This window comes from Agelaius tricolor, unplaced genomic scaffold, assembly GCF_023055355.1.
Source record: "Agelaius tricolor isolate 1412-34295 unplaced genomic scaffold, bAgeTri1.0.p SCAF_3, whole genome shotgun sequence".
Lineage (NCBI taxonomy): Eukaryota > Metazoa > Chordata > Aves > Passeriformes > Icteridae > Agelaius > Agelaius tricolor.
In genome coordinates this window covers 20,338,774-20,364,755 of record NW_027269263.1, presented here as the reverse complement: position 1 = coordinate 20,364,755, position 25,982 = coordinate 20,338,774, and the positions used below count along the sequence as shown (strand labels likewise).

Below are 25,982 nucleotides of genomic sequence, written 5' to 3'. Positions count from 1 at the left end.
CTTAGGGGTGCGAAAATAAGCCACCATTACAGAAAGGGGGAAAACTCCATTCCTGTCTTCTTTGCGTGGGAAGGGAGCCATAAACCAACCAGTGCTTCAAAGCACTAGCCGTGCAGCCTGCCATGGGATTTCTTTCTGGGCAAGGAGAAGGAAAGGATTCAGAATGAATCTACCCTCCCACAAGAAGTGCTCCACCAAAGGGAAGGGATGCTGTGTCCGAGCCCTGCCGCACCCACCACTGTGCTCTTCCCCGAGCACTGATGGTCCAGGAGGCACCAGAGCAAAGGTTCCCTGTGGGTCCTCACTCATGGCTTGCCTATAAACCTGCCACACAGATGGGGACACATCTATCAGCTGCACAGGAATCAAGGAGCTTCTGTAGAGACCTCCTTTCATTTAAAAAAATCAGCAATATCTGGGGAGAGAAAAGAGGCCCCATGGTTCTTTTGACCAGGACCAGCAGGAACTACCCTTGAATTTAGGGTACAAAGGTGCAGTCCCCTTCCAGCAGGAAGAGGAAACAGCCTTAATTTTCTTGTATCAGGGCTCATCTAGTTAAGCTGCATTTTAGTTGTTTCTAGGAAATTGGTCTGCACTGTGTGATCATCACTGGGACACTGCACTGGGATTGATGCATGTAGGACTGGAAGCAGTCTCCTGAAGCAGACTCCATAGATATTCAACACAGTCTGTGTTAAATAATCAGAAGTTTCCTAATTTCTCCTTTACAACAATTCAGTACCTTTGTCCCAGTGGTGTGCCAGCGCCAGGGCTCTACTTCTTTTGTGTCTTAATTTTACCAGAGGTTTCAACACTGCAACAACTCAATCTCAGACCAAGGCTAAATTTATCCTTGGTGAATTTATACACATCTGTATTGTGCCAACAGTGTCTGTCATATATAGCTGAATAACACCTGATTTTATTTTTTTAGTTTGTCTGGAACAGAGTGCCCCTGTTCATGGAGTATATCTTCCAAGAACAATAAAAGGGATTTCTACTGGGCTTTAATCTCTGCACCTTCTGCACTTCAGAGACACCTGACATCCCCCCAGTGCTTTTATTCTTCTCTTTTGTTAGTGAGAAATAGCTGCCTTTTCAGAAAGAGATGGCACCTTTCTGGGACGTGAGAGTTAAGTGGGCAGTGCAAAACAGTGAGCTTAGGGACACAGTGTGTGGATGGGCACTCAGGAATATGGAGGATGCAGGTGGGAAGAAGCCTCTTCCAACAGAGAAGGAGCATGATTTGGAGTCACAGTGTTAAGGGGACCCGAGGAGGCTGTGCAGCTGTCACCTCCCTGGCCCACACCATGGCTGCTGTGCACACAGGTGTCTGCAGCACACCCAGTGCCAGGGAGCCGGGGGGAGCTACAGAGTGATGTGATTTCATCTTCATGTGGGGCCCACTGCAGCTGTCAAACTATTTGTTGATCCAAAGCAGAAGAACAAATGACTTCATGGGGTGAGAGCTATCCAAGACCACTTTGCTATACTACCCTCTCTCCTCCCCTACCCTTCTGCATTCTGCAGTCCACTGTGCTCCTCCTACAGACCCAGGTTATCCAGGCTACCCAGCCCGTGAGCACAGCTGCCTCTCTCCTTCCTCTGCCGTCTTCCTTCTTCAGCCCCCTCTGTTTGGGTGGGATGTGAAAATTGAGTTTTCCTAGCAGACAGAAGCGAGGTTCCTCACCTGATGGAGAAGTGAGCAGTTCACACCTGGAGATCTCAGTGATGCCCACGAGCCTTGCAGAGAGATCTTAGGAAGGTTGTGTGGACATGAGACTTCCTCAGGCTCTGTTTGGGTGGCAGAGATGGCTGGGTGGAAAAATTCTGTTGGCACAGGTAACAGAGGGGAAGATGCACCTGGAGAGAAGGGGCTGGGAGGGACTGACAGCATCAAAAGAAAAGGGAGGAGAACAGAAATAGAAGAAAAAAAAAGTTGAAGAGTCCTCTGATTTTATTTTGTGCCTTTGCTGCTATTACACTGAGCAAAGTCTCAGGTCCAGTGAACAAAGGATATTCAGGAGCATGCACTCCTGGCCAAGAAGCCTCAGTGTGGTGTTCAGACTAAGGATCCCACTTTTTGCACAAAAACCTGCACCAGATCAGGAAGACCTAACACAGCTCAGAGCCCTAAGGTAAGAGGCCAGCTCTGCTGTTGCTCTCACAGAGAAATGCTGAGCTATATTGCCTTGATTCAAGTATGTATTGCTGCCAGAGGACATTCATCCCAGATCCTGCGAGGCAGGGGTGAAGGGAGATAAATTAAATGGTGCTTTGGGAAAGCTGGGGATCACAGGAGACCAGGGCATGCTCAAGAGTAGAACTGGAGCACTTCCACCAAGGACAGACGTGTGTTATGTGTTCCCTGAACCTTTATTTGGTCTCAGGGGGCAGCAGAGCTTTTCTGTGCTGAGTGAGCACAGTTCATCCAGCTGGCATGTCAGGAGAATCTGTCCCCACTTTCTTCTGACTGTGTATGGGTGCACTACTGCAAATGGAGATCAGCACTTTGACAGTATTGCACAGAGTCATGTCTGAGGGAAGATATAAAAACTAGCAACAAAAATGAAGGAACTGCTTCTCCCCCCATTCCTGAAGCAAATTAGCAAGCTGAAAGCTAACTCTTGGTTAGTGTAACCCGAAGTCACATTAACTCTCCCCCTGGCAGAGGGAAAGCAGGAGAAAAACAGAGCTGAGCCAACCCACAGTTTCAGCAGACCTGGAGAATGAGAGCCTTGCTCACCTTTGCTACTTTCATGCTTTAGCCAAGACTGAACTGAGTCGAAAGGTGTATTCTCCATTTCACACAGGTAACTCTCTGGGTTTGTAGAGCCATCCTCACTGGATGCTGGAAGCAGGCATTCCCCCAGATTGTCTGCCCCAGTGGAGTCAGGGTTGTCCTGGCCATCCTGCTGGAAAAAATAAGCAAGGACAAAGTGAAATTTAATGGAAGATGATCAAGCAGACTTTTCAAAGCCTCAAGAAGAAGATTCTGATAATAACTTCAACCTAGCTAAGAGATGCTCAATTTTCCAGCCCAAAATCGCCTTTTGACTAATTCAGAGGAAGTTACTAACAGTAGTGAAGAGAACTTTCAAATACATGTATTCTTTTGTTCTCCTCAAATCCTACTCCACAGTATGTCTCTATGGAGAAGCTCTTGAAAAATGACCAGAATTATATTGCTCAGCAGGGACACCTGAATGAATACAGAAGACCTGAAATGAGCAGGGGCATAAGTACAGCACAGGGTGTAGGATGCCCATGGGTGACTGAGGCTAACCTTGATCTCCTTAGGATTCAGCTGAGCAGCGTTTCGATTGTCTGACTCATCTCCTAGAAGGATGGAAGAGGACTTGTCTGAGTTGAGAGATAATGCTTCCATTTCAGCCAGCTGGACCTGCAGGAAGGGAAAGGAGCTGTCACAGGTCATGCCTGGAATCCACATTTCAAGCAGTCACACTGTTGATGGTGGATAAGTGAGAGCCTGTAGACCCAAAATCAATTTTAGGTTATATTCCTTGGATATATCAGGAGCTGCCTAACCCAGAACTGGGCTGGGCAGGAGAATTCACTTTTAAAGAAAGGTTGAATATATGATCTGCAAGCAGGCTGCTACCAGTCCATGCTCCTCTAGTGCCAGAATTGGAGGAACGAGTCCTGTATCTGTCACAGCGGTACAGCTGGCCCAAGGCCCTGCAAATAAAGCCAGGCAGGCAGAGGGGTCCCTCAGGCTGGTGACAGGGCAGCTGGCTCTGCTGAGGGATAAGGAGTGGACCCCTCTTTCTGAAGGCACCACAGACAGCCCTGCTTAAACACGAAGGTGCTTTCATTCCAGGGAAAGTCATGCCTTTTGCAATCCATGCCAGTATCATGCTTTTCATATTCTCTTACCTTCATTACTGAAACCCTGTTTCTCTCCAGCTTTCCTGCATCTTGCCTTTCCCCTCTAACCTACCCAAGATCTTACCTAACACCATCTTCCATTCTGTTCTCCATCTCTAAACTCAGCCCCCTCCCACACACCCACACTTGAGCTCTCCTGCTTTCTGAAAGTAAGTCTGACCATTGCATTTCTCTCATTCTTGTGCTTCAGCTCTGCTCCAGTCCCATGCCTGACCTTGCTTCATCTTTTGGCCTATTTTATACCACATGTGCCCCTCTCCCATCCTTTTTCCTCCAAGCTTTTAAATCCCCTCTGCTTGACAACTCTTTCTCACAATGCCTGAAAAGCATCTTTTTCTACCAGCCTAAGCAGTTACTCTGTCCCTCCTGTGCTCGGATTTCCATCACTGGTTCTCTGGAGTGCCAGAAGTTTGCACCACCAGCAGCTAAGTCTTGAGAGCTGTATTCTGGGTTGTCTCAGTCGGGACAGCTTCTGGCCATGTGTTTGTGTTTGCAAGAGGCAGCTACAGCTCTTGCACCATGACAGCAGGTGAAACATTTGGAGAGATGACTTTCGAGCTGGATGTTTAGTGGCTTCTGCCAATGCCAGAGACTGGAAGAGGTCTCCATCTGAGGGATAATGCACTTTAAACAAGCAGAATGGAAACCCAAAGCTGGATTTAAATAAAGTGCACAAATGACATCCTTATTTGAGGTGTTATTCTGACACAGGAACATGGTGCTGTTCAACCACGGAGAGAGCCCAAAACCAACAACTGCTCCTCAGAGCATGAACGCACAGAGAGCCCACAATGAACTTATGCCAGGGATGCTACACGGCCACCAGTCAGCAACAACTCCTGCAGAGAAGCACAGTCTTCATTCAGTCCCACTTAATGTGTGTACTCATCTATTACTCTCCCAAGTGCCTGCTACACCAAAGCAGCCTTACAGCTGTGCTTGTAGAGACACGAGCATGACATGTGGTAAACATCTGTGACTACCTTTGCCATCCATAAAGAAGGATTTCAACAAAAGCCAGAACAGTCTTTTTGTCACTGAACCACTTGCTTGAAAATTCTGACCACCCTGAGATCTACATAAAACCCACAGTCAACAATGTCATAACCTAAATAAACTGCAGGTGAAATAAACACATTTCACTGGTGCTCACTGACAAACTCCTACCGTGGCTAAACACACTTCAGTCATCCATGTACAGAAGTCTGTCAACCATCCCAAGAGTGAAAGGATAGAAATGGCAAGAGAAGAGTTTAGCACCATGAAAAAAGGAGGTTCTGATCTTTTTGCTTCCCTTACGGCAGAATATTTTAAAATCTGCTGACTAAAGATGAGGAACAAAAAGGCAATTTTAATTGCAGTGAGGAAGAAAGAGCTGTTGAATAGATCCCAATCCATGAAACCTGCCAGGAGCATCAGCCTGAGATACTGAACAATGCACGCATATCCCTTAGAAAACAACTACTTGCAGATATATCTTTAGGAACAGACTCATGATCACAAGAATCCTTAATTGTACAAATAATTGGTTTTAAAATAAAGTATCAGGAGCATAATTGGGAAAGCCACAGAGCACTTCTGCTCAATGCCACAAAAAGCTTAGCACATATTAACATTAAATGTTGTGTCCATCCGCTGTGCTCATCATCTTGGTGAATTGAACTACCAATGAAATTGGAGGGGACATTTCTGCCTAATATATGATTTTTGTCAGAAGGGTGGTTTAAGGCTGATTAGGTGGACAGTAAGCATACTGGGTTTTTCTAACACACACACACTTAAGAGCACTGGATAAATAGTTTTGCCTATGTAAATTGCCGTCAATTGCTTCTGGGACTGTACAATTCAGTCTGTGTACAATGCTCATTTGGGTATGTTGATGTACCAGAGTACAGTATAATTTAATGACTCTGTGCATTGGTGATGTTAGCTATGACTCCATGTAGTGATTTACCATTTCAATTTCCTCAATTTCTTTTTTCTACTTTGAAATACGATGAGAACATCATGGTCAGTCCTGGCTTAAAATCCTAAGGTATCACTTTGACTCATATAATCCAAAATAAAGCATCTGTATTTTATTACTAAACCCATTCTTGCATAGATAAGTTCTTTTCAATTCCACATTTTAGATGTATTGAAATACCATTTTTGAAAGTAATTTATGGCTCTATAACACTCATTAGAAAGTATGATCTAAGAATAATTTTTCAGTTGTGATAATTACATCAAATTCTTTGCTCTAGCTGTGGGTTGCATTTGAAGATTTTGCTAATCTAGTTTCTTTGCTGGAAAGGTAAGAAAATGGGTTGTTGTCTTCACTCGTAGGCGGGATACTGAAGACTATCTGTGAGGTTTTCAAATGTACCAAACTAGCTGCAAGTGACTTGACTCGGGGGCAATCATTCTGGACTGCCTTAGACCTCATTTGCTGAGAAAGCTGAGCACCAATTGCTGAACATAAAGACTTAAGCAAAGTAGTGAAAATTGCAGTTAATTGAAAACTAGTTATTTGGTTGCATTAATGCAGAATTCATTTGTGAAGTGTCTCAGGATAAACTACAGCAATGTTTGCATTTTGATAGTTTCAAAAGGAAGCAATGGGGAAAAGCAGACAGCTGAGAAGCTGAAAAAATATCAGAGCATCAGAACTAGGCATCTGAGAGCAAACAAAATATTGCTTTCTTCAAACATGAATAGAATGACCTGCCAATAAGAGCTCTTTCCCCAAGTTTCCTTGTTTCTTTATAAGCTATAACAACATATCCAGTCAGTTATGGGGAAGGAGAGGGTAAAGTTTGCCACTGATGTACCAATTTACTGTCAGAAGAGCCACACTACTGCTACAGGTCTGACCACACAAAATCAGAGCACCTAAATACAATAAAATTATTTCAGAACCAGATTAGTTCTGCTATTCACCTTACCCTTCCCAGACTATTTTGCTCCTATTTTTTCACAACCCGAAAAGACTAATTGCTTAGGAAGGAATTTTCCAAAGCCTCTACCAACTTTGGTAGCTCAAGTCTAAGCCATTTGGTCCTGGTCTTAGCCAACAACCCATTTGTCAGCTAACAAACTTTCTCAGTGGGCTCATGTTTATTTAGTTTTTGCTCAAACTAATTAACTGGTTTTCAACACAAACCAATCCTTGCTCAAAAACTCTATTCAACAAAGCATTTAAACATGTGCTTAACTAATTGGCCTCAACAGGGAATAAGCAAGCACATGCTTAAAATGAGGACAAAACACAAGCTTAAATCTCCCCCTGAATTGCTCCTGAGTGGTCTCATTGGGGTGAGATCCTTAGAGTCCTCTATCCAACATGAGCCTGAACCTAGACTTTTCTTGCAGAATTGAACAAAACAAGAGCTGACAAGGGATGCCTTCATAGTCATTTCTCTACAGGTCATTCAGTCCCTCCTGACATGTGTCCTGTCACGTCTCACTTTTCCACCACCTCAAACATCCACGTGTGGCTGAGGAGGGCAGGCCTGTACTAGAGGCAGTACCAGCACTTCACAACAGATAACAAACACAGGTCCACAAGCTCTACTGTCTACACAATCTACAGTGAGGAGCACACATGGGATGACCTGCGGGCCCGTGGGTGTGGGTGTGCAGGTCTGGGGGGAAGAGTCCCCTCACACATCCTCGTACGCAGGTTACCTCTTGCTTGTCATGGTTACACTTCTCGCACATGGCCGGCGAGGAGTAATGATGGAAGACGGAGCCCGATAGGTTATCGATGATCATTAACTCCCCGTCGAAGGAGTCCTTAATAATTAAAGAGACACTGTCCAGCCATAAGTTCTCCTAGGGGACAAGAAAGGGGGGAGGATGGGAGAGATCATTTTAAGAATGTCGAGTTTTTTGCTTTCAAGTTTCTTGTGAATTTGGGGTTGGGTTCTCCACCCTGACTCATCTGGAGCAGCATCTTGTTCTGCAGGTACTTGCACAGGGTCACTGGGGGAAACATTTGCTCCACAAGGTGTGTAAAGGTGCCAGAGTTCAATGAAAAAAAAAAAAATAATAAGTAGGGACAGTCTTCACTCACTTTCAGTGCTCACATCTCCCTTCCAGCTCTGCTGGAGTCACTCACTCTTGATCTGCCATTTCTCCTGCACTCTTCTCCTGAGCTCCCCTCTCAAATTTGCTCCTGTCACACCTTTAGCTGATCTGCTCCATCCCTACTCTGCTGGCCCTCAGGTTCCTACGCCATGATGACAATGAACAGGACACACTGCTGTCATAGCCTTGTCCCTACATGATCCTATCAACTCAGAAGTCTACTGCTGAAAGCAAACCTTTCACCCTGAGGTGGAAGACTCTGCTACTGCTAAGTCCTGAATCATCTGAGCTGCCCAGCTAATGCCCACAGCTCCTTGCTGCAGTCTGGTTAGTTAAGTTCAAAGGTGTACTCACCTGGGCTGGAGAGTAACATCTCATGCACAGATGTCCTTCAGGTTCTGTTCTACCACCACCTCCTCCTGTTCCTGCTCCTTTTCCCTGTCCTGAATTTGGAGAGCCTGACTTGTGGGAGCACAGCCCGTGAGTAATTTCCATCTCAAGCTCAGCATCCATCTCTGCATCCTCCTGGGCCTCCTTGTTGCTGTCGTCGAGATGTTTCATGAGCACAGCTACCACCACGTTGATGAGGACAAACTGGGCTGTGAGCACAAAGCTGACAAAGTACAGTGGGGAGATGAACTGCAGGTTGCTGAGACAGCTCCGGTCATCGTGGCTGCAGTCACGCAAGGTATCCTTGAGAGGAAGTTGGGATTGAGAGGGAACCATGAAAGGAAGGAAAGACTAAAGTAAGAACAGAAACTTGGCTGTTCTCTCTGTCAAAAAACACTGATGCTAATGGAAAGAACAAGGCAGACACTTCTGTCACCCCATGTCTTTTGGCATAATTCCCCAAAGAATCTAGGATACTCTCTGTTCATATGCTGTTTGCTTGAAAGCAAAACCATTTAAGAGCATATGAAGCAAATTTTCTGACCATGACATGTTGCTGCCCCTGTAGCACCACATATGTAAACAAGACAAAAATGAGCAGGCTGGTACTACCTTCTCCCATCTATTCTCAAAAGCACCATTTGTGATGAAAGAACTTTCCTTTCTCCATACGTCCTCTGAAGGAAGTATTTATTTTGTCTTTTCCTGATAGCTCTGCAGATGAGTGCCATGTCCAACACAAATGTCCTGTGCAGTCCTGACTACACTGGATATTCCCTCAGCCTAAATGATTTTCTTGTTCCTCCTAAGGAAAATTGGCACTTTTCTCAATCAGATGTCTCCAGGACTAGACAAGCCCAAGGCATGAGTTACCATATTGGGGAGAGAGACTCTGGACCAAGCAGGGACCTTACCTAGCAACCCAGCTTCTGTGTTCTGTTCCCCTTCCCTTTGCTAGCCCAAGCTCTGCTGAACAGACCACACATCAGAATTTCTCTTTCCCCACAAATTGGAGATCCTTGCCTCCAAGTCCCAGTTACCTTCATGATCCCATTCCAGTTGTCACCCGTGGACACCTGGAAAAGTGTGAGGAAGGCCATCCCAAAGTTCTCGAAGGTGGCGTGGCGGCTCATGCCCTCACAGGGGTTTTCATCGTTGCACACTGAAAAACAAGGGGAGTGCAGGGCACAACGCTCAGGGGAGGACACACTACAGCCCTGAGACCAACAACATGGATTCACAACCTGAAGACCTCAAGTAATGAATGGTGTCAGCACCCTGCCCAACAGTTGGCTGCTAGCCATCAGTATGGAAAAATCCCTGATGGCCCAGCCCCAGGATATCAGGCAGTGTAACTGCTGCTCAGGGGGATCCTCCCAGCAAGTCATTGTCCTGCCTTTCTTCTTGATCAATATTCCATGGCAAGAGATGTAAATAAGATTTCACAAACTTTTTCTTGTAATCTTGAAGGCAATGTCAGGGACAGAGTGCAGGAAAATCAAATGTTTAAGACTGTAAGAGAAAATGGAGGCTGCTCTTATTTTGTTAGCCTGTTAGGATAACAATTTAGAGGGAAATTCCTCTTACATCAATTATGCATAAGGGAGAATGAAGTGCATCAAACAACTGAGTGCTTTTATTGAAGATTTTGATTTTGAGAAACCCCAACCAGCATGTCTGTGGCTCACATTGAAGCATGGTCTGCTTGAGACTTACCCAATTTTCCAAAGAGCTCCACTCCTAGAGCAGCGTAGATGAAAAAGAGGAGCATGAAAAGGAGTCCAAGGTTTCCCACCTAAAAGCAAAGGCACCATCAGCCTATCGAAAAGCCTATTTCATCTGTACAGAAAGTGTTTCTGCATTTCCAAGTCTGAAGAAAGTGAAATCCCAGTATACAAATGCAACCAAACAATTGCTCAACAGTTGAGAAATCTTCAGTGATGGATCCAGTTGCCATCAGGGCTGGGGGAGGAGCAGGAAGGTGGGAAGAGAAGGCATGGAAAAATTAAGGACTTAATGGGGTTTTTTGAAACACTAAACAGTTTCTGGTCTGAATGCATGTGGTCACTGGGCCTACGTTAGGATCATCACTTCAGGAATCTAATTTAGTCATTGCAACTGCTGTGCCATCCAAATTCAAGAGAGAAATAAATGATTCAGCCCACCCACTCCCCTGGACTGCCACATCCTGGCTTGCTACATACTCACTGGAAGGAATTATTTCTGATGACTAAATTAGACACCATAGTAAATGCTGTGAAAGCACAGTGCTGGGTCTGTGTCTACAGGGCGTTAAGAAAAGGAAGTTAATAAAACTTAGCTAAGGACTACATTTCCAAAGGGCTCTTTAAAATTTAAGCTCTATTCACTATTAAGAATTGCTGCAGTGTAACAAAGACAGGAAGGGAATTGAAACAGGACAACTGGAGACGCCTTGTATGCCATTAGCAAGCCAAAATCCCTGATTTGAGTCTGTGCTCTAGGAACAAAAAGAGAAAGGTCAGGAAGAGGAGAAAGTGCAAGGGAAAGGACAGCTTATTTTAAACTACTTCTTTTGGCAAAGCCAATAAATCTTAGAGAATATTACAGATAATTCAATTGTCCCCCAAAGACCCGGTGTATAAAATATGGAGACTATATTCATTCTTTTAATGTTGAAACTGGTGGATTTTAGACCTTGAAGTTCAGATTTTTATGCAACTATAAGTATGGAGGGATTTTTTTATCCCTGCTACACAACTTTATTAATCAAAGCCAACCTGTTATAGGAAGCAGCAAAAGCCAGTCAATAGAAAGTCATAGGCTTTGATACTGGAGGGATTAAGTACTGCTTCTTATTATCTTCCAGGGAATACCTAGAGACCAAACTTTCAGATATCTGCTTGCTTTGAGACAGATATTACTGACCTCCAAAAAACCTGGCCTACAAACTTGGTTAGCAAAGGAGCTGTAGGCAAATGGGAAAAATCAAAAATGAGAAAGTGTGGAAGAATATACTCGTGGTTTTTGGCTAGAACCAGAAACAGAGACTCACAGGTCCCAGCTGTGCTCTTTGCCATCTTGAGCAAAACACTTAACTGTCTGATGACTCTGTTTTTCTGTCTACATGACAGGGATATGAATATTTCTTCCTCTCTTATTTATTGTCTGTATTTTGGGGGTGGAAGTTGAATCTCATCATTTAAGTGCAAATATATTGCAGAGTCCTCTTACCAACAGTTTCTGGATACTATTTCTTAATATCTGTGTGCATTTATCTGGGTCTCAGAATAAACATGCCACAGACATGCAGACACTGGATCTGAAGACCTGCTCTGTCCCAGATCCTTTCCTGAGAAAAATTGTCTGTTGTGGCTCCTGGAATGGAAAAGAGCAAGGTGCAAAGAAGCTGCACTGAGCCAGTCTGTGGCAGCAGAGCTAACAAAAAACTAATAAAAATTTACATTCCAGATCTGCCTGCACTAAGACCATCCTTTATCTCCCCTTCCTTCTATTGTCCAGTGTATCTCAGCCCACAACTATCCTGAATGATGTTGTGTATCCTACAAATGAATTATTAATATTGTTGTTATTACTATTACTATAATAAATCACAAATAATTATTGCTTAATAAAAAGCATGGAAGACCAGACAGAGCTCAGGATCCATAAAAGATCACAGAGTTTCCTTTTCACTTTTGTGCCATCATATTCCACTAATTCAGATTGACATTTATTGTCACCCACACCAGAAGTAAATTCCCTGGTAACTACTCATGCTGTTTTCAGATTGATTCCCAGCTCATCATCACTCACCAGCAGTGGCACATTAGCTGATAAATCAACTGACAAATGCCTGTGCATTTTGATATCACGCAGTAGAGCTGCTTTCTCAGGGCCTGCCAAGGGACCGGTCTGATGTATGATCGGCAGAGCCACTTGGTGCATTACTCCTTGCTTAACAATGCTCCCCCAACAATCCAAAAGGAAGGGGACCAGACTCCCTGACTGCTCATCCATCACGGAGGATGCTCACAGTGGGCTCGAAGCCTGTGTAAAGCACGGTGTCAGCATCTCGTTTAGGAGCAGCTGCCACTCACAGCTCATGAGATCCTTCTGTCTCGATGTCTTGCAGCAGACACTTAACTGCCGGCTGTGTGAGCCACAACACAGCGTGTCACTGCTTCTCATGCATGAGCTGCTCAGAAACACAAAGGGATCCAGGAGGAGGAAAGAAGAAAAAATAGAAAGGAGGAAGCACTGGCTAAGAAAGGGAGAGTGCAAATGAAAAAGAAGGAGGAAAAAGGTGACATATTTGGGGAAGGGTGAGAGCTGCAGTGATGGAAAGATGTCCTTTCGTCCTGAAATGGCTTCCAATCAGTCTTTCCTTCTTATGGAGAGGGGAGAAAGGAGCCAAGGACTAGTTGCAAACAGTTAGACACTAGCTAGGCATGATGGGAAGAAACCTACCCTTATCCAGGGGTCAAGCCTTATTTTTTCAGATGCTGGAGAAGAGAGATGTGAGGTGAGCTGTAACCCCAGGAATGACATGAGAACTTGGACATGACCTGCAGGTAGTTGCCTACACACCACTGTAGACACCACCTCTGAGACCCCACAAGAATCAACCCTTTGGAAAAAGGGACAGAAGAGGAGAGTCTTTTGGGAAAATGTTTTACCTGTGGCAGGGCTTGAACAACTGTATCCAGCAGCGCTCGCATTCCTGTGGCCATCTTCAGTAGCTTCAGGACTGCCACAACAAGCACAAGAGAAGTGTCAGTCAGACTGAGCTCAGAGGCATCCTTTGTGTGACTTACTAATAACAGTAGCACAAGACAGATGTCCTGTATCTTGTTCCCCTAAAAAAAATGGATTTTCCCCTCATTTCTCTTCTTGCTTTTGATGGTACAACCCCAGTTGTTCCTTCTCTTCAAGCTGACATCCTTTTTACTAAATATTTTCTTTCTGCCACCCATGTCTGTTGGGTTGCTTTTGCTTCACCCAGACACTCCAGCCACATGCTTCTTCTCAGGAATGTGTGTCCTAATTGTCCTTCTGCTTTGATTTTTCCTTCCATCACTTTCTCTCCCTTCAGCCATTGCTGTTATGCCATCTTGGCACACCTTGGCCACCCCCTTACCTCAAATTTCAACCTGCTCAGGGGCCTCTGCTCCCCACACCACTACTATAGTTGCCCCAGAAATGAGTAACAGAGAAAGTTCAACTCTCACATAATCTGCCCACCCTCCCAGTGCTTCACCTCCTAGGGAACCAGAAAGCCTGAGCTTCTAGGCTATCCTAGATCCTAGAATCCCTGCTGGGATGTGATGAAGGACACTTCAGAGGCTCCTCGAGGGCCAGGACAGGGCAAGCTCACAACTTTACAGCCACTGCTCAATGAGTCGTGGCACCAAGCTGCACTCGATGGCCACATGTACCCCTGCTCTGGCCAGCGTCTCTCTCACCCCGGGCGATTCGCAGCACCCTCATGATCCGGATGATAGTGGGGTTAATTGGGAGAGCAGCATTGATTTCAATCTCTTCCAATGTGATGCCCATGACAGACAGCAGCACAATGGCCAGATCGAGCTGGTTCCACCTTTAGGAGAAAAATTGAACAGAATACATGAAGATAGAGTTTTTCCATTTTCCTGAAAAAGAAAGGTACTTGTCTCCACTTCATCCTAAACATTTCCTTATGTATGAGTTCAAGGCCCACTCTGAGTCAACCTATATGGGCTTTTCCAGAGAAACAGAGATTCACTTTACACACACCCTGAGCAGCCAGAGGCAAGCCAGGCTGATTTGAAAGCATGGAACTGTGTTACTATGGCGCTATGCTTTGACTAATGGGCTCAGCTTTTTACGGCCTTACTACCTTGAATCAACTTTGCTATATATGTTCTGCTTTTGCATGCTTACAGTTTGCCTCAAGGGCAGGAAAAAAAATGTCTCGCTCTAACCTCATCTCCTTTGCTTTCTAGCCTAACCAGCAGACTGCAACCAAGAGGCAATTTTTGGACAACTCTTGCTATTGCCTAGGCATTGCACCTTGTGGAGGATGAGGTTAGGTCCATGCGGTGCAGAACGGGGAGACAGTCAGAGCACTCTGCCACCACTTCATGGTCTAAATAGGGCACCATCCCCAAACTTCTACCCCAAACCCAGCTGTCCCACAGCCACTGCTGACAACCCTCTGCTCACCTGTCTTTGAAGAATCGTCGCAGACCAAATGCCACCAGCTTGAGGACTGCCTCAAACACGAACACAGTGGTGAACAGGTAGTTGCAGTATTTGAGGGCGGTCTCCAGGGACTGCCACAGAAAAGAGAAGGAAAAGAATTGAGGCAAAAGCAACATCAAACATGTGCACACCCCCCTGTGTGCACTCTCCTAAGTGCCAGGAACTCATCCTGGGTGCAGAAGCTGCCCCAGATATTCATGGTGGGGTGGGGAAGTGGCCCCACACTTCCTATGTACTTGAATGTGGAGGTTGTCTACTAAGGGCAACCACCAGCCAGCCCCTCTGCCCATCAGAGATGGGATCACTTCTGGGGATCAGTTACTGCTCCTTTCTTCTGTACTGTTCAGCATAATCAGGAGGAGGAGGCTATTGCAAGAGAATCCACAAAATGCCATCAAGGCTTTTCTTCTACCAGTAGCCTGTGCCACCTGAATGACACATTGTTAATGTCACTGGCACAGCTATCAACCAGGAGTGAAGCACAGAGGTTACTCTGGGTGTGGATTCAGGTCATTTCTGCTGTGTCTTGGTCTGGTGCCAGCACATCACATCTCTGAGCTGTTTGGTTTCTGGGTCTTTTACATGCTGCCCCTTCATGACCACCAAGAACCAGTGTGAGCAGTGGGCAGCTTTTGGTGGCATTTTGTACTGGAAGGGTTTGAAGTGCTTTGAGAAGATTGTTTAACAGAGCCTGACAGCAGGCTGGCTTGGCTGGAGCTGTGTTCCAGGGAAAGGAGCTGAAGAGTAAGGAAGACTAGTGACTTGTTGAGGAACAAAGATCTTATGTGAGGACACCAACAGATAAAGGTTGAGAGTTCCTGAAATATAAAACTGGGCACCATCTAGGGAAAGATGAGAGCGGGGCAGCTGGGCAAGGTGGGCAGGAAACAGAGGAGCCTGGCAATAGATTTGAATGAGGACAGATTCAGCCCCTGATCAAAGCCTGAGTTACCTCAGACAATCTGTTCAGACACCAGAGCTGTCACCTAAACCAAGGGTCTTCTGAAGAGAAAACTGAAATGTTGCTGGGCAGATGTCATGATGAATGCTCTGTCTACATATGGAGGTAGAAGGCTCCTTTGATATGTGTAGTATACATTTTTCCCGCCAAAAGAATCTGCAGCTTTGCCAGGAACACTGAGAGGTACATGGTCTGTACCCAAACAAAGTGAAAAACTTATTTGGCCTCCAAGGTACTGTATTTGGAACCACACCCTGCAACTGAGAGAGGCTCTGCTCAGCACTTTGGTTCTGCAGTTTCCCTTATGAAGAAAAGGTGGCTTGGTAAAGATGGACCATCCCATGACATGCAACCTGCCCCTCTGGTTCTCTCAGCTGAGGCCACATAGCAGGGGAATTGGGCTGACATTTGGAAATCTGATGCAAAGCCCGAAGTTCCCAGGACACTGCTGCTTCCACCACTTGCTCCCATTAGGAACAAGGGAAAAATAAAAAGCAGAGCAGGCAGCTAAATTTGGGTGACCCACATATCCACTTACTAATATAAAGCACAGAGACTTAATTGTACCATGCTTTCTAGGGGCTTGACTTGTGCTCAGACACCTTCTCTCTATGGATTTTAATGGATAACAAGTGTCTGAGTAGGAACTACCTTTTTGGATACACATGAAAATCTTCACACAAATTTGCCTACTACAAAACTAATTCCTACAAAACTTTAACAGTAGTTTTTAGAGACACCCAAGTGTCCTATTTATGCTGGTGGACAGTGGTCACCAGAGAGCTGTACCAAAATGACAGTGTCTGGAGGCAGGACTTATCTCCATGATCTCACTCACCACAGGTTGGTTGTAGTGCTCCAAGGACATAGTGACCACGTTGAGGCAGATGATGAAAGTGATGAAGATGTCCAGATAGTGGCTGGTGCAGACCGAATGGATAAGGAGGCGTATGTGGCAGTAAGTAGCATAGTACGGCAAACGCTGCGCCTCTTCAGCGGAAAGAGGGATGTGGGCAGAGTTAGGAAGAAATCAGAAGAAAGAGAGAAATGGGTAAGAAACACTGAGGAGGGAGAAGGTGTAAGCTTGGTGATAGGCATTGAAAGAAATTGGAATGTAGTTGGGAGAGAGAAAAACCAAGAAAGAATAGGTAAAGGACATAGAGAAGAGGGGGAAAAATGAAAAACAACAACAACAAAACCAAAAAACCCCAAAAAAACTCACCAAAAGAAGAAATGGGAAAAAATATATAGGAAAAAAGACAAAGAACGGAATACTAGGAAAAAAATCTGTTAGACTGTGTTTGTGGGAATGGTGCTAAATCAGCATTTCATGTCTTGACAAATTAAGATCACTCTTGATAAAAGGGAGCAGATGGTTCAAGGAGAGGCCCTGGGGTGTTATAGGAGAGAAGGGGAAAACTGGAGCAGAGGAAAGGAAAGCATGCCCATAGGCTGTGAATGGAAGTCTGGGTAGTAGGGATGATTTCCAGGAGCAAGTATGCTTCAGCAATTTTTATCTAAAGGTAACACAAAACAGGACAGAAACACTAGGAATAGAAGGTTTCCTACACCACAGAGGGTTTTAGATACCAAGGAGAGACACTGCAACACTGGGGTCACTGGGACACAAAACACAGGAGTCTTCCTCTTTTTTTTTTTCCCCTCTTATTTAGATTTGGGTTTAAACACAAAGAATGGTCTGTCCAGGTTCTTCTTCAGCCACCAGTTGAGCTGCAGGAAGCCCAGGTGGGACTCTACCTCAAGCACAGGAAGCGCATCAATGTGTGCTCGCCCCATGCCAACAGTGCCTGTTGGCATGTGCACAGGGGTGTTTTTGGTATGTTCTCTCCTGAGGACCAGGGTGCTAAAACCCTTCCTCAGTGCCTTCCCTGGAGTCCTAGCAGACCTCCTCGGCCACCCCTCTTCCCCAGACCACCCCAGTGAGGTGTGTGGAGACACAGCAGTGGTGCAGGGAGGAAGGCTGAGAGCACAGCCACGAGCGATGGATTTTGGAGACCAGCTCATTGGGAAAGAAAAATAAGAGGAAAAGGTTTTTCTCAGAAAACCTTGGCCTACGAACCAACCAAACACTTAGGCTGTGCCTTACTCCTTCGCTTCTTCTCCAAACGTCGCAGGCGCTTCTCCTCCCGCCGGCGCGCCTCCTCAGCCTCCTGGTGCTGCCGGCACTTGTGGAAATTCTCAACCACCACCCCCACGAACATGTTGAGCACAAAGAAGCTGACGATGAGGAGAAAGGAGATGAAGTAGAGTAGCATCCAGGGGTTGTTGTTGATCACTGGCTGGAGTGGGAGGAGAACAGAGGCAGACATTGTCTTAGCAGTAAAAGAATAGGGATGCAGTGGGTGGCAGCCCAACAGATCCTGCTTTACAAGGTATTGAAATAACCATGAGTGGGCCAGGAGGGAGCCAGCATGCCCAGAAAGACACATGCCATTATTATTTCTTCATTACAAATAGATAAAGGCCCACTGACCCTACCACAGACACCCACAGCATAGCCACAGCTACACCTTCCTGCATGGACTAGACAAGGCCATGGACCTGACCCCTTGCAAACAGGTGAGCAAAGGATTCAGAAGAGACCTGGAAGGGACTCTTGGTTTGAGGGAGGTACTGAATCAGGATGTTAAAGGATGCTTCTGCCTTACAGGCACAAGAAAGTGAAAAGGCCCTTTCACAAGAAAGTCCATGTACCTGCTGGTCAACAGCCACAGCATCGAGTCCATTATACATAATATTGACCCAGCCGTCCTTGGAAGCCAAAACAAAGAGGGACATCAGAGCCTGCAACATATAAAGCAAAACTGATGTGGAGCAGGTGCATCTGGCAGGCAGAAAAAAATTATTGTGGGTTTATGCTCTAACACACACAGCACTGCAATACTCTTCCTGTGTCTCTGCACACATCAAAACCTGCTCTTTCCCTGGACAGGGACAGGGTGACAAGGTGCCATGTGCAGCCAGACCCACCAGAGGAGAGAGTTTGTGAAGAACATCAGCTTCATGGCAGGAGAAAAGAGAAAATCAAGCTCTCTGCTGCCACCACTTTTCTTTCCCACTCATCCTGTAAGTATCATTTTGATACCAACCAACTAGTGACACAGCTTCTGCATGGGCATGCATGCCAAATAACTGCTCCTTCTGGCTTTCCAGACACTGCATCTGTTCCCTGGGGAGGAGACAAACCCTGTGTTGGGTTCCCATCAGAGGGGGGGGCTGTGGGCAAACTCACCTGTCCCAGGTTGTCGAAGTTATACTTGTGGTGCACCCACTTGTAGTTGGCTGCCACGCAGTCAGACCGGTTGGTGATGTTCCTGATGTCGACTCCCAGGCAGTGGTAGAACTTGCCCTTGAAAAGCTGCAGGAGGGGAGTGCCCCATCAGCCCCTTTCCCCACAGGGTTCCCCATGCTCCCTGGGATGTACAGAAGCTGCCAAGATGCTGCATGGCCTGCAAGACTGCAAGCCACATAGAGCATGACAGGGACACCACCAACACAATGTGCAGCACAGGCTCAACCATTGCAAAGGAGGCAGGACCACCCCTGTAAGCTCACACTTGGCTTTTCGGCCTTCTCCATCGCTCCAGGGCAGCAGTGACTGTAAGCCCACCATCTGACAGCCCTTAAGGCAGCCTTTCTGGGTACAAAGGGAAAAAGTATCTTCTAATCAGTCCCCTAGAGTAATCTTCACTCCCTGCTTCCCAGTTACTGAAAGTGCTGATGGGAAAAGAAGATCTCATCTGAGGGTAAAGAACCAGAAAAAAACATCCTCTTCTTCTCATATATATTTTTTCACAAAGCTGCACTGCACTTCTATGACTCTTCTGCCCAGGGCTCTTTTCCCCATATGGAAGGTACTGGATTGTGCATTTGTACAGATGCATCAGAGCAAACTAAGTATAGCGCATTCCCTGAGATGGAAGTAACGCCCACACCCTTGCTCCTCTGCAATGCAACAGCCAAAAATAAGGAGGATTAAATTAAAAAATTAAAGAAGTTTGTGGGTGGATTTAGGGCTCAGAGTGAGGGGGAGAAGGAGAGCTGACTGGTGGCAGGGTTCATGTGAGCAGGCACTGAGCTGCTTGCCCTTGTGGGGAGACACGGGTGGGTCCAGGGAGCCCTGTGCTGTGCCAGCCCTGGGCTCTCGCTATGACACTGACTCAAACCCTGACCCAGCTGCTGCCAGGTGTGAGCACTAACTCCTGTCTCTCATGTCCAGCAATGCCTGCACTTGCTGAGCACCTGTCTGTGCTTGCCAAAGGCTGTGTCATTATGGAGATGACTTGTGGAAGAAGGTAAACACAGAAAATTCACTGGCTTCACTGTCTCTCCTGCTCTGCTTGGCTCCCTGTGTCTGTTATAGGACCTGGGGGTACAGATGCCTGTGGGGTGGGGGCTCAAGGGCTGTTTGATGGACAGTAACAACCTACCTGCACACCCAGGATGCCAAAGATGATGAAGAAAGCACAGCAGATGAGGACAATGTTTCCTATGGGCTTGAGGGAAGAAATGAGGGTCTCCACCACCAGCTTCAGACCAGGGGCTCGGCTGATGACTCTGGAAAGGAAGGAAGGGGAAGATGACAGAGGGACAGGGCAGGGACGTTTGACCTAAGCTAAGCATTTTCAGCAGCAGCAGACTCCTGTCACCATGGGCAGTGACCCCTCAGTGGAGATCCCTCCCCCATGATCAATAGGCCTTTTTTCTCCCATGGATTTGTTCTTTGATGAGGTACCTCCAGCATCAGACCCATATGGCCAAGGGGGACCTCCTTGTGGCCTATTGCTTGTTAAAGACCCCTCTTTGCCTGGGACAGCTGATCTGACCCTGGGACCCCTCCTGGGGGTAACCAGTGGGAGGAGGGGGCCAAGCAGGGCTCGGTGGGGTTCTGACCGGAGGGGACGGAGGGTGCGCAGCAACCGGAGCACTCGCAGCACGCCCAGGATTTTGGCACCACCAGCAGAGGCCACTGAGACCACAATGTCAATGAGAGACACGAAGACCAAGAAGCCATCCAAGATGTTCCAACTGCTGCGGAGATAAGCCTGGTCCCCAAAATACAGGCCTAGAGAGACCACCTGGAAGAGAGGGGAGAAAAGAGGGAGTGAAATGTCTCCTATGCTACCTGATAGAGGGCAACAATGGAGAGAATGGGAGGAGGGGGAATAGTTATCAACTCCTCATGACACTGAAGTGTCATCTCATAATCTTTTCCTTTCACCTGGATGTCTGTGAAGGAAAACACCTTTCTTCTGCCTCCCTGAGTAACACGACACTGTAGGGGATAGACAGGAAATCTTTCCCTGCCACACCAGAGGCTTGGGAAAATTGGAGATCACCTGGGAGGTAAAGTCAGGCACCAAATCCATACTTTGGCTCTTAAAGGGGTAATTTGTTTGTCAGCAGTTCTCAAAAACAGTGGGTGCTACAGAAATTGGTGGTCATGGGGAGATACTAACATCCTCCAAATCACAGTCAAAATTCAGATATGAATTTTAGGGGTTTAACTTCCAGCACACAGTTTTAGGACTTTTCCCCAAATATGAGAAGGGAATAACAAGGTTTTCTGATTGTTGCAAAGTACTTTGACATCTATTGAATCATTATCTCACCTTTGAGCATGTCATTAATATTGTTGTAATGTCCCCTGTTCTTGCTCCAGGAGAAAGGGAACGGACATTTGACATCATTACAAAATCCATACTTGAGTGCCAGCTATCCTTCATGAATACTAAGATCCAACTGGATCTAATGCCTGCAATAAACATCTCCTCTATGCCTAACAAGACAGGACTGAACCCCAGGCAGTATCTACCTTTATAAAGGTAGAGGGAAGGACTGGCACACCAAAAAGATGAACACATTTTAAAAGGGTGTTGAGCAAACATGAACAGTGTTTGACACTGGAAAAAGGCTCTGAGCTGTTCTCCAGTAACTTACCTTCAATGTCATCTCAGCTACAAATATTGCTGTGAAAATGTAGTTGGACACAGTGAGAAAGATTCTTTCCTAGAAAAAAAAATTAAAAAAACCAAACCAAAACAAAACCAAAACAAAAAAAAAAAAAAAAAAAAAAAAAAAAAAAGAGAAAGATCTTAAATGTATTTTCACTGCTTCTTGTTACTCTGTCAGTCCCCTCTGATGATCTTGATATTTCTGCATTCCTGTGAAGGGTCTGAAAGTTGATGAAATAAGGGAGATGTTCTTGGCAGAGGTCAGTGCTAGGCAGCTTTCAGCTCATATACCTTGGCTGGGACAGGATCCTATGCAGACCATTGTGGATGGGATTTTTTTGCATCCTGCAGATCTGGTTTCAAGGCAGCCTCTGCCCTTTTCTGTCAGTGTTTCTCAGGCCTAACCTGCTGCACTGACCTGGCACTCCTTCCCAAAGAGCTGCTGAGCACAGACCACTGATTGTGTCCAAGTGCAGCAAAGTCTGGGAGTCAGCTAAGGCAGACAAGCAGAAAAAGTAATTTCACTTGCCAGCTTGAGCCACCTCCAAGATAGCTCAAGAGCAACATACATGAATGATGATGTGCCATTGCTACAGCATGGAAGTCACTTCTATCTCTCAGTTCCACTCCTTGTCCCTTTTGCCATTCATCCCTTATATGCAGGCTCCTGGAGGAGACACTTACTTTCCAAGACAGAAGGAACTAGGTTTTCTGTGTTATAAAGTGGGTCTCCCCATTATAAAAGCCTGCAGGGGAAACACATATTTATGTCAATTACTAATACTTAGGTATTTGAATAGATGAGTCGGAGCTGGTGTTTAATGCTGAAGTTCTTCCAGAGATCATAGGAGGACCAGGAACACTCAGGAACCACTGTTAGAGGTTGTGCTATAAAGTGGGTGACAGGTAATGGTTCTCACCGTGCTTCTGTGCTCAATCTGGGGTCTTTCCAGGGCAATGGTGATGCAGTTCAGGAAGATGAAGGCCAGCACTACGTGGTCAAAGAGCTTGTGAGCAATAATGGTTTGGCAGAGGAGGCGAAACCTGCAAGAGAGTTCCAGTAGGCACCTGTGCCTTGGGCAGAACAGATTTAGGAACAAAGAGGACACAGAATTAAGTATTCTGGCTAAAACTGGGCTCCGATATAGCAGCTTTCCTATCTCTGATACTGATGTCCCTTGGAATGGCAATAGCCCAGGGTGGTTAATGGTCACATAGGGAGCCTGGAGCAGAGCAAGGGCAGAGTAATGTGCTGAACCTCCATTGATTTCTCCAGTGCCAGAGTGGTATCCTAACCACTATGACCCTGTGCTCCTCTCCTGCCTTGTAAAGAGGCTGCATTCCTGTTTTCCTCCAAACTCATACTTTGTACCTCTCCACAGCAAAGAGGCCACATGCTGAAAGCTCAGGAGAGGCAGGTAGGTTGGCAGATGTGGGGAGCACACTTCTGAAAGACACTGTGTACATTAACATAGGTGTCACACAGAGCAAAAAAAGCTCTCCCTTGTGACCTAAAATGAAAGCCCTTTCTATTCAAGGGGGAATATGAATGGGTGACAATAATGTTAGCTGGGGTACGTGGATATTTTCGTCTGGTGAGATCTCTTTAACAGGAAGAATTCAACCCAAATTTCCTTTTTTTAGGCAAGAAGAGTTCTAACTTTACCCTAAAAGGTGTGATATAACTGCTGGTAAGTTGGTACTGGTACTGTAAATTAAATGAAGATGCTATTCTGGTACCAGCGGAGGAAATATCAGTATTATGGAGTCATCAATAATGCATTCTTTATCCTCTTTGTGTTAACATTAGTATTCCCTGCCTTGCTTTGCTATAAATATTTATGATTACAGAAAATAAAAATGGGATGCTCCAAAGGGAGGGAAGATCACAATAGCTATTTAGGATGCTCAACTTTCCTCTCATTGCCACAATCTAGGAAAAGAAATGCAGTTTGGCTGTAGAAGGAACAATGGAGGAGAAAATACACATTCTCAGCTGCTAAGTTTGAAGTTGTCACCTAGCACCAGGGGATATGGCCAGCAGAGCAACAGAATCTGTCCCATCTTCTCAACCCTCTCATGGCAAAAACTGCACAAACCTGTTCTGTGGAGAGAAGAGATATATGGACCAGTCTTCCCGTAAGTCACACCAGTCTGGCTTATAGACTTCCATCATCTTCCGGATGCGAAAGCACAGGCTCTGTAGGGATGCAGCAGAAGCAATTGCCACTGGTCACCTTCCCACTTGCCTGAGAGAGACATTCTTCCTTTCACATCTGACTCAAATGCACCACTACCTGCTTTTCTTTAATCCCTCGATTGAGAAAATCAACTCAAAGGCAACAAGTCATGGAAAAGAAGGTAGAAGCTGCTTTGCCAGGGCTTGTTTACCTCTTGGCATCTGGTTTCCTCCCCAGATCATGAAAATAAAACTGCTGGTGTCCCTTCTAGAGTAGGATGTTGTCCCATGATGCCTTCTTAGAGGTGTTGGAGGGACTGTGTTACATGAGGCCAATGTTTCCTCCCTACCTCAGCTAAATGAGAAGCCAGGACAAGAAGGCTTTCTTTTGGCACTTGGGCTGAGAATTTCTTATAGACATTTGAACATGTCTGTTCAAATTTCTACTGACTCTCACTCCACTTTTTCCACTCTCTGATCTGCTCACAGATTGCTGTCCCCCAGGCTGATACCACAAAACCCACTTGCCTTGCCTGTGGTGCCTGTGCTTCCTGCTCTGGTCTGCCGATGTTCCCCACGCAAAACTCCCACTCTTGCACTGCCTGACCTCCCCTGCCTTGTAGAAATCACTGGCTGCACTGCTTTGAAATAACAGCCCCTGACTGACCACATGTATGTTGCACACCTGCCTTCCTCCCACCACCCACCTGCCTTGCAAGCCTGACAAGGTGGTGTGAGCTTGTCTGTGCCTAGAAAGTCCTATCTGCATTTAGTCCTCCAGCTCTCCTAAAGCACCTTCGCAAGCTTTCCCATCCACACGCAAGGAGACTGAAACTTGAGGATGGATTTGGGGTATCCCAGAGCACTGTGATGTAACGCCAGAGTCCTCCACCAAGCACTCACATAATCTATTTCTTCATCGTCCTCTCCCCGTTCTTTGTGGTTGTTCATCTTTGGGAAGATCTCCTTGACAATACTGGGCATTTTGCCATTGCAGTCCTGATGCTCACTGGCCCCAGGCGGTGCTCCCAGCCTGTGGGTCACTCTGTGGCCAGAAGAGACCGAGGCCAACTCCAGCAGGTCACAGGAGCCTTTGTTATCCAGAGAGAGTGTCCGGCGGTGATGAAGCACCCTTCCTGTCCCATCCGGCTCCCCATCTGCCGCCTTGTGTGCTTCCCCAGACAGGAGGGACTCGTGCTCAGCGGAGGGAGGTTTGTGTTTCAGGCTGTGTCCCCGGGCCAGGCTGTTCCAGCTGGAGCGACGGCTTCCCCAGGCTCCGCTGCGGCTCCAGGCACCGTAGTGGGAGCTGCGGGAGCTGGACTGTAACAGAGTGGGATGGGGACTCAGTGACTCTGGGCACAAGGAGGGAGCATGTGCTCCTCTCTCAGAGCACGGACTGCTTCCTGAGCCCCTAAGCCAAAAGGCTGCCATTTATCAGACACTGAGCAAGTTGCATGGTGTGAATTCAGCAGCAATCTCAGTAAATCTGACAATAAATTGGTAATGAGTTAGCAATAGTGTTGACTGTGATTACTTTATAGCACCATCTGTGTGCAAAGCACTTTCAGGGAAGGTAAGTAATAAAGCCAAAGGCCAGGTGCCTGATATTGTTACTTACACCAGCACAGAGCAAGAGTAAAGTTCTCAAAGAATCTGACTGGCAGCTTTTTACACTGCACTGGGGTTAAGCATAACACAAGGTGATGGATCATCTGACACACCATCTTTGAGTCCAGTCTTAGTAAAAGGGAGAAATGAGAGAAACAGGCTTGTTGGTTACAGCCTAGTCCAACCACATGAGCAAGGTATCATATAGTACATGGCTGCTAGCACTCCCTGTTTGGAAATAACAGGGGCATGAAACCTTTAAGCACCAAGGCACTCCCCAGAGCTGTGTATGCCAGTGGGTAGAAAGCCCAGAAGCTGATGTTACAAGGTGAGCAGGTCTGAGATGTGCTGGTTAGACAAACTCGCATGCTTGGGGAAATGCTATGGGGCAGGAGAATGTGCCATGGGGAGCTCAAAGACAAGCTTTCCACTGTTGCAAAAGCTCTGATACAATCCCATCTGTAATGGCATTTGGTGGTTCTGCCATCACTTCTTAACTCAAGGCAACATTTTGTGTCCTTTAATCTAGGAAAACAAGGAAAAGGCAAGGAGGAAAAACATGTTCCACTGTAAGAGGGAGACTGTCTTCTTGGTGTTCTCCCTCTCCCACACTCAAAGGATTATAGATAACTAATCTTGAAATAGACTTCAAAAATCTGGAAATTTA

General features: G+C 46.2%; 1 protein-coding gene across 6 annotated transcripts in view; it reads right to left on the bottom strand.

Annotated features, from left to right (window-relative positions):
- The window catches only part of CACNA1I (calcium voltage-gated channel subunit alpha1 I), a 169,119-nt gene that overhangs the window by 6,948 nt on the left and 136,189 nt on the right, over positions 1 to 25,982 (bottom strand). For 3 of the 6 annotated variants that reach the window (XM_071422918.1, XM_071422919.1, XM_071422917.1), the window contains 20 exons: positions 24,611 to 25,027; positions 23,628 to 23,728; positions 22,449 to 22,572; positions 21,515 to 21,583; positions 20,468 to 20,652; positions 20,005 to 20,131; positions 18,807 to 18,932; positions 18,269 to 18,358; positions 17,661 to 17,853; positions 16,392 to 16,543; positions 14,554 to 14,663; positions 13,815 to 13,948; positions 13,029 to 13,099; positions 10,087 to 10,165; positions 9,411 to 9,532; positions 8,335 to 8,673; positions 7,579 to 7,725; positions 3,287 to 3,403; positions 2,747 to 2,915; positions 1,691 to 1,887 (listed from right to left, as the gene is read on the bottom strand). In XM_071422918.1, coding sequence (XP_071279019.1) covers positions 1,691 to 1,887; positions 2,747 to 2,915; positions 3,287 to 3,403; positions 7,579 to 7,725; positions 8,335 to 8,673; positions 9,411 to 9,532; positions 10,087 to 10,165; positions 13,029 to 13,099; positions 13,815 to 13,948; positions 14,554 to 14,663; positions 16,392 to 16,543; positions 17,661 to 17,853; positions 18,269 to 18,358; positions 18,807 to 18,932; positions 20,005 to 20,131; positions 20,468 to 20,652; positions 21,515 to 21,583; positions 22,449 to 22,572; positions 23,628 to 23,728; positions 24,611 to 25,027 — 3,069 coding nt within the window. The remainder of the gene's footprint in view (positions 1 to 1,690; positions 1,888 to 2,746; positions 2,916 to 3,286; positions 3,404 to 7,578; positions 7,726 to 8,334; positions 8,674 to 9,410; positions 9,533 to 10,086; positions 10,166 to 13,028; positions 13,100 to 13,814; positions 13,949 to 14,553; positions 14,664 to 16,391; positions 16,544 to 17,660; positions 17,854 to 18,268; positions 18,359 to 18,806; positions 18,933 to 20,004; positions 20,132 to 20,467; positions 20,653 to 21,514; positions 21,584 to 22,448; positions 22,573 to 23,627; positions 23,729 to 24,610; positions 25,028 to 25,982) is intronic. The other 3 variants (XM_071422920.1, XM_071422922.1, XM_071422923.1) reach the window with 3 other exon arrangements.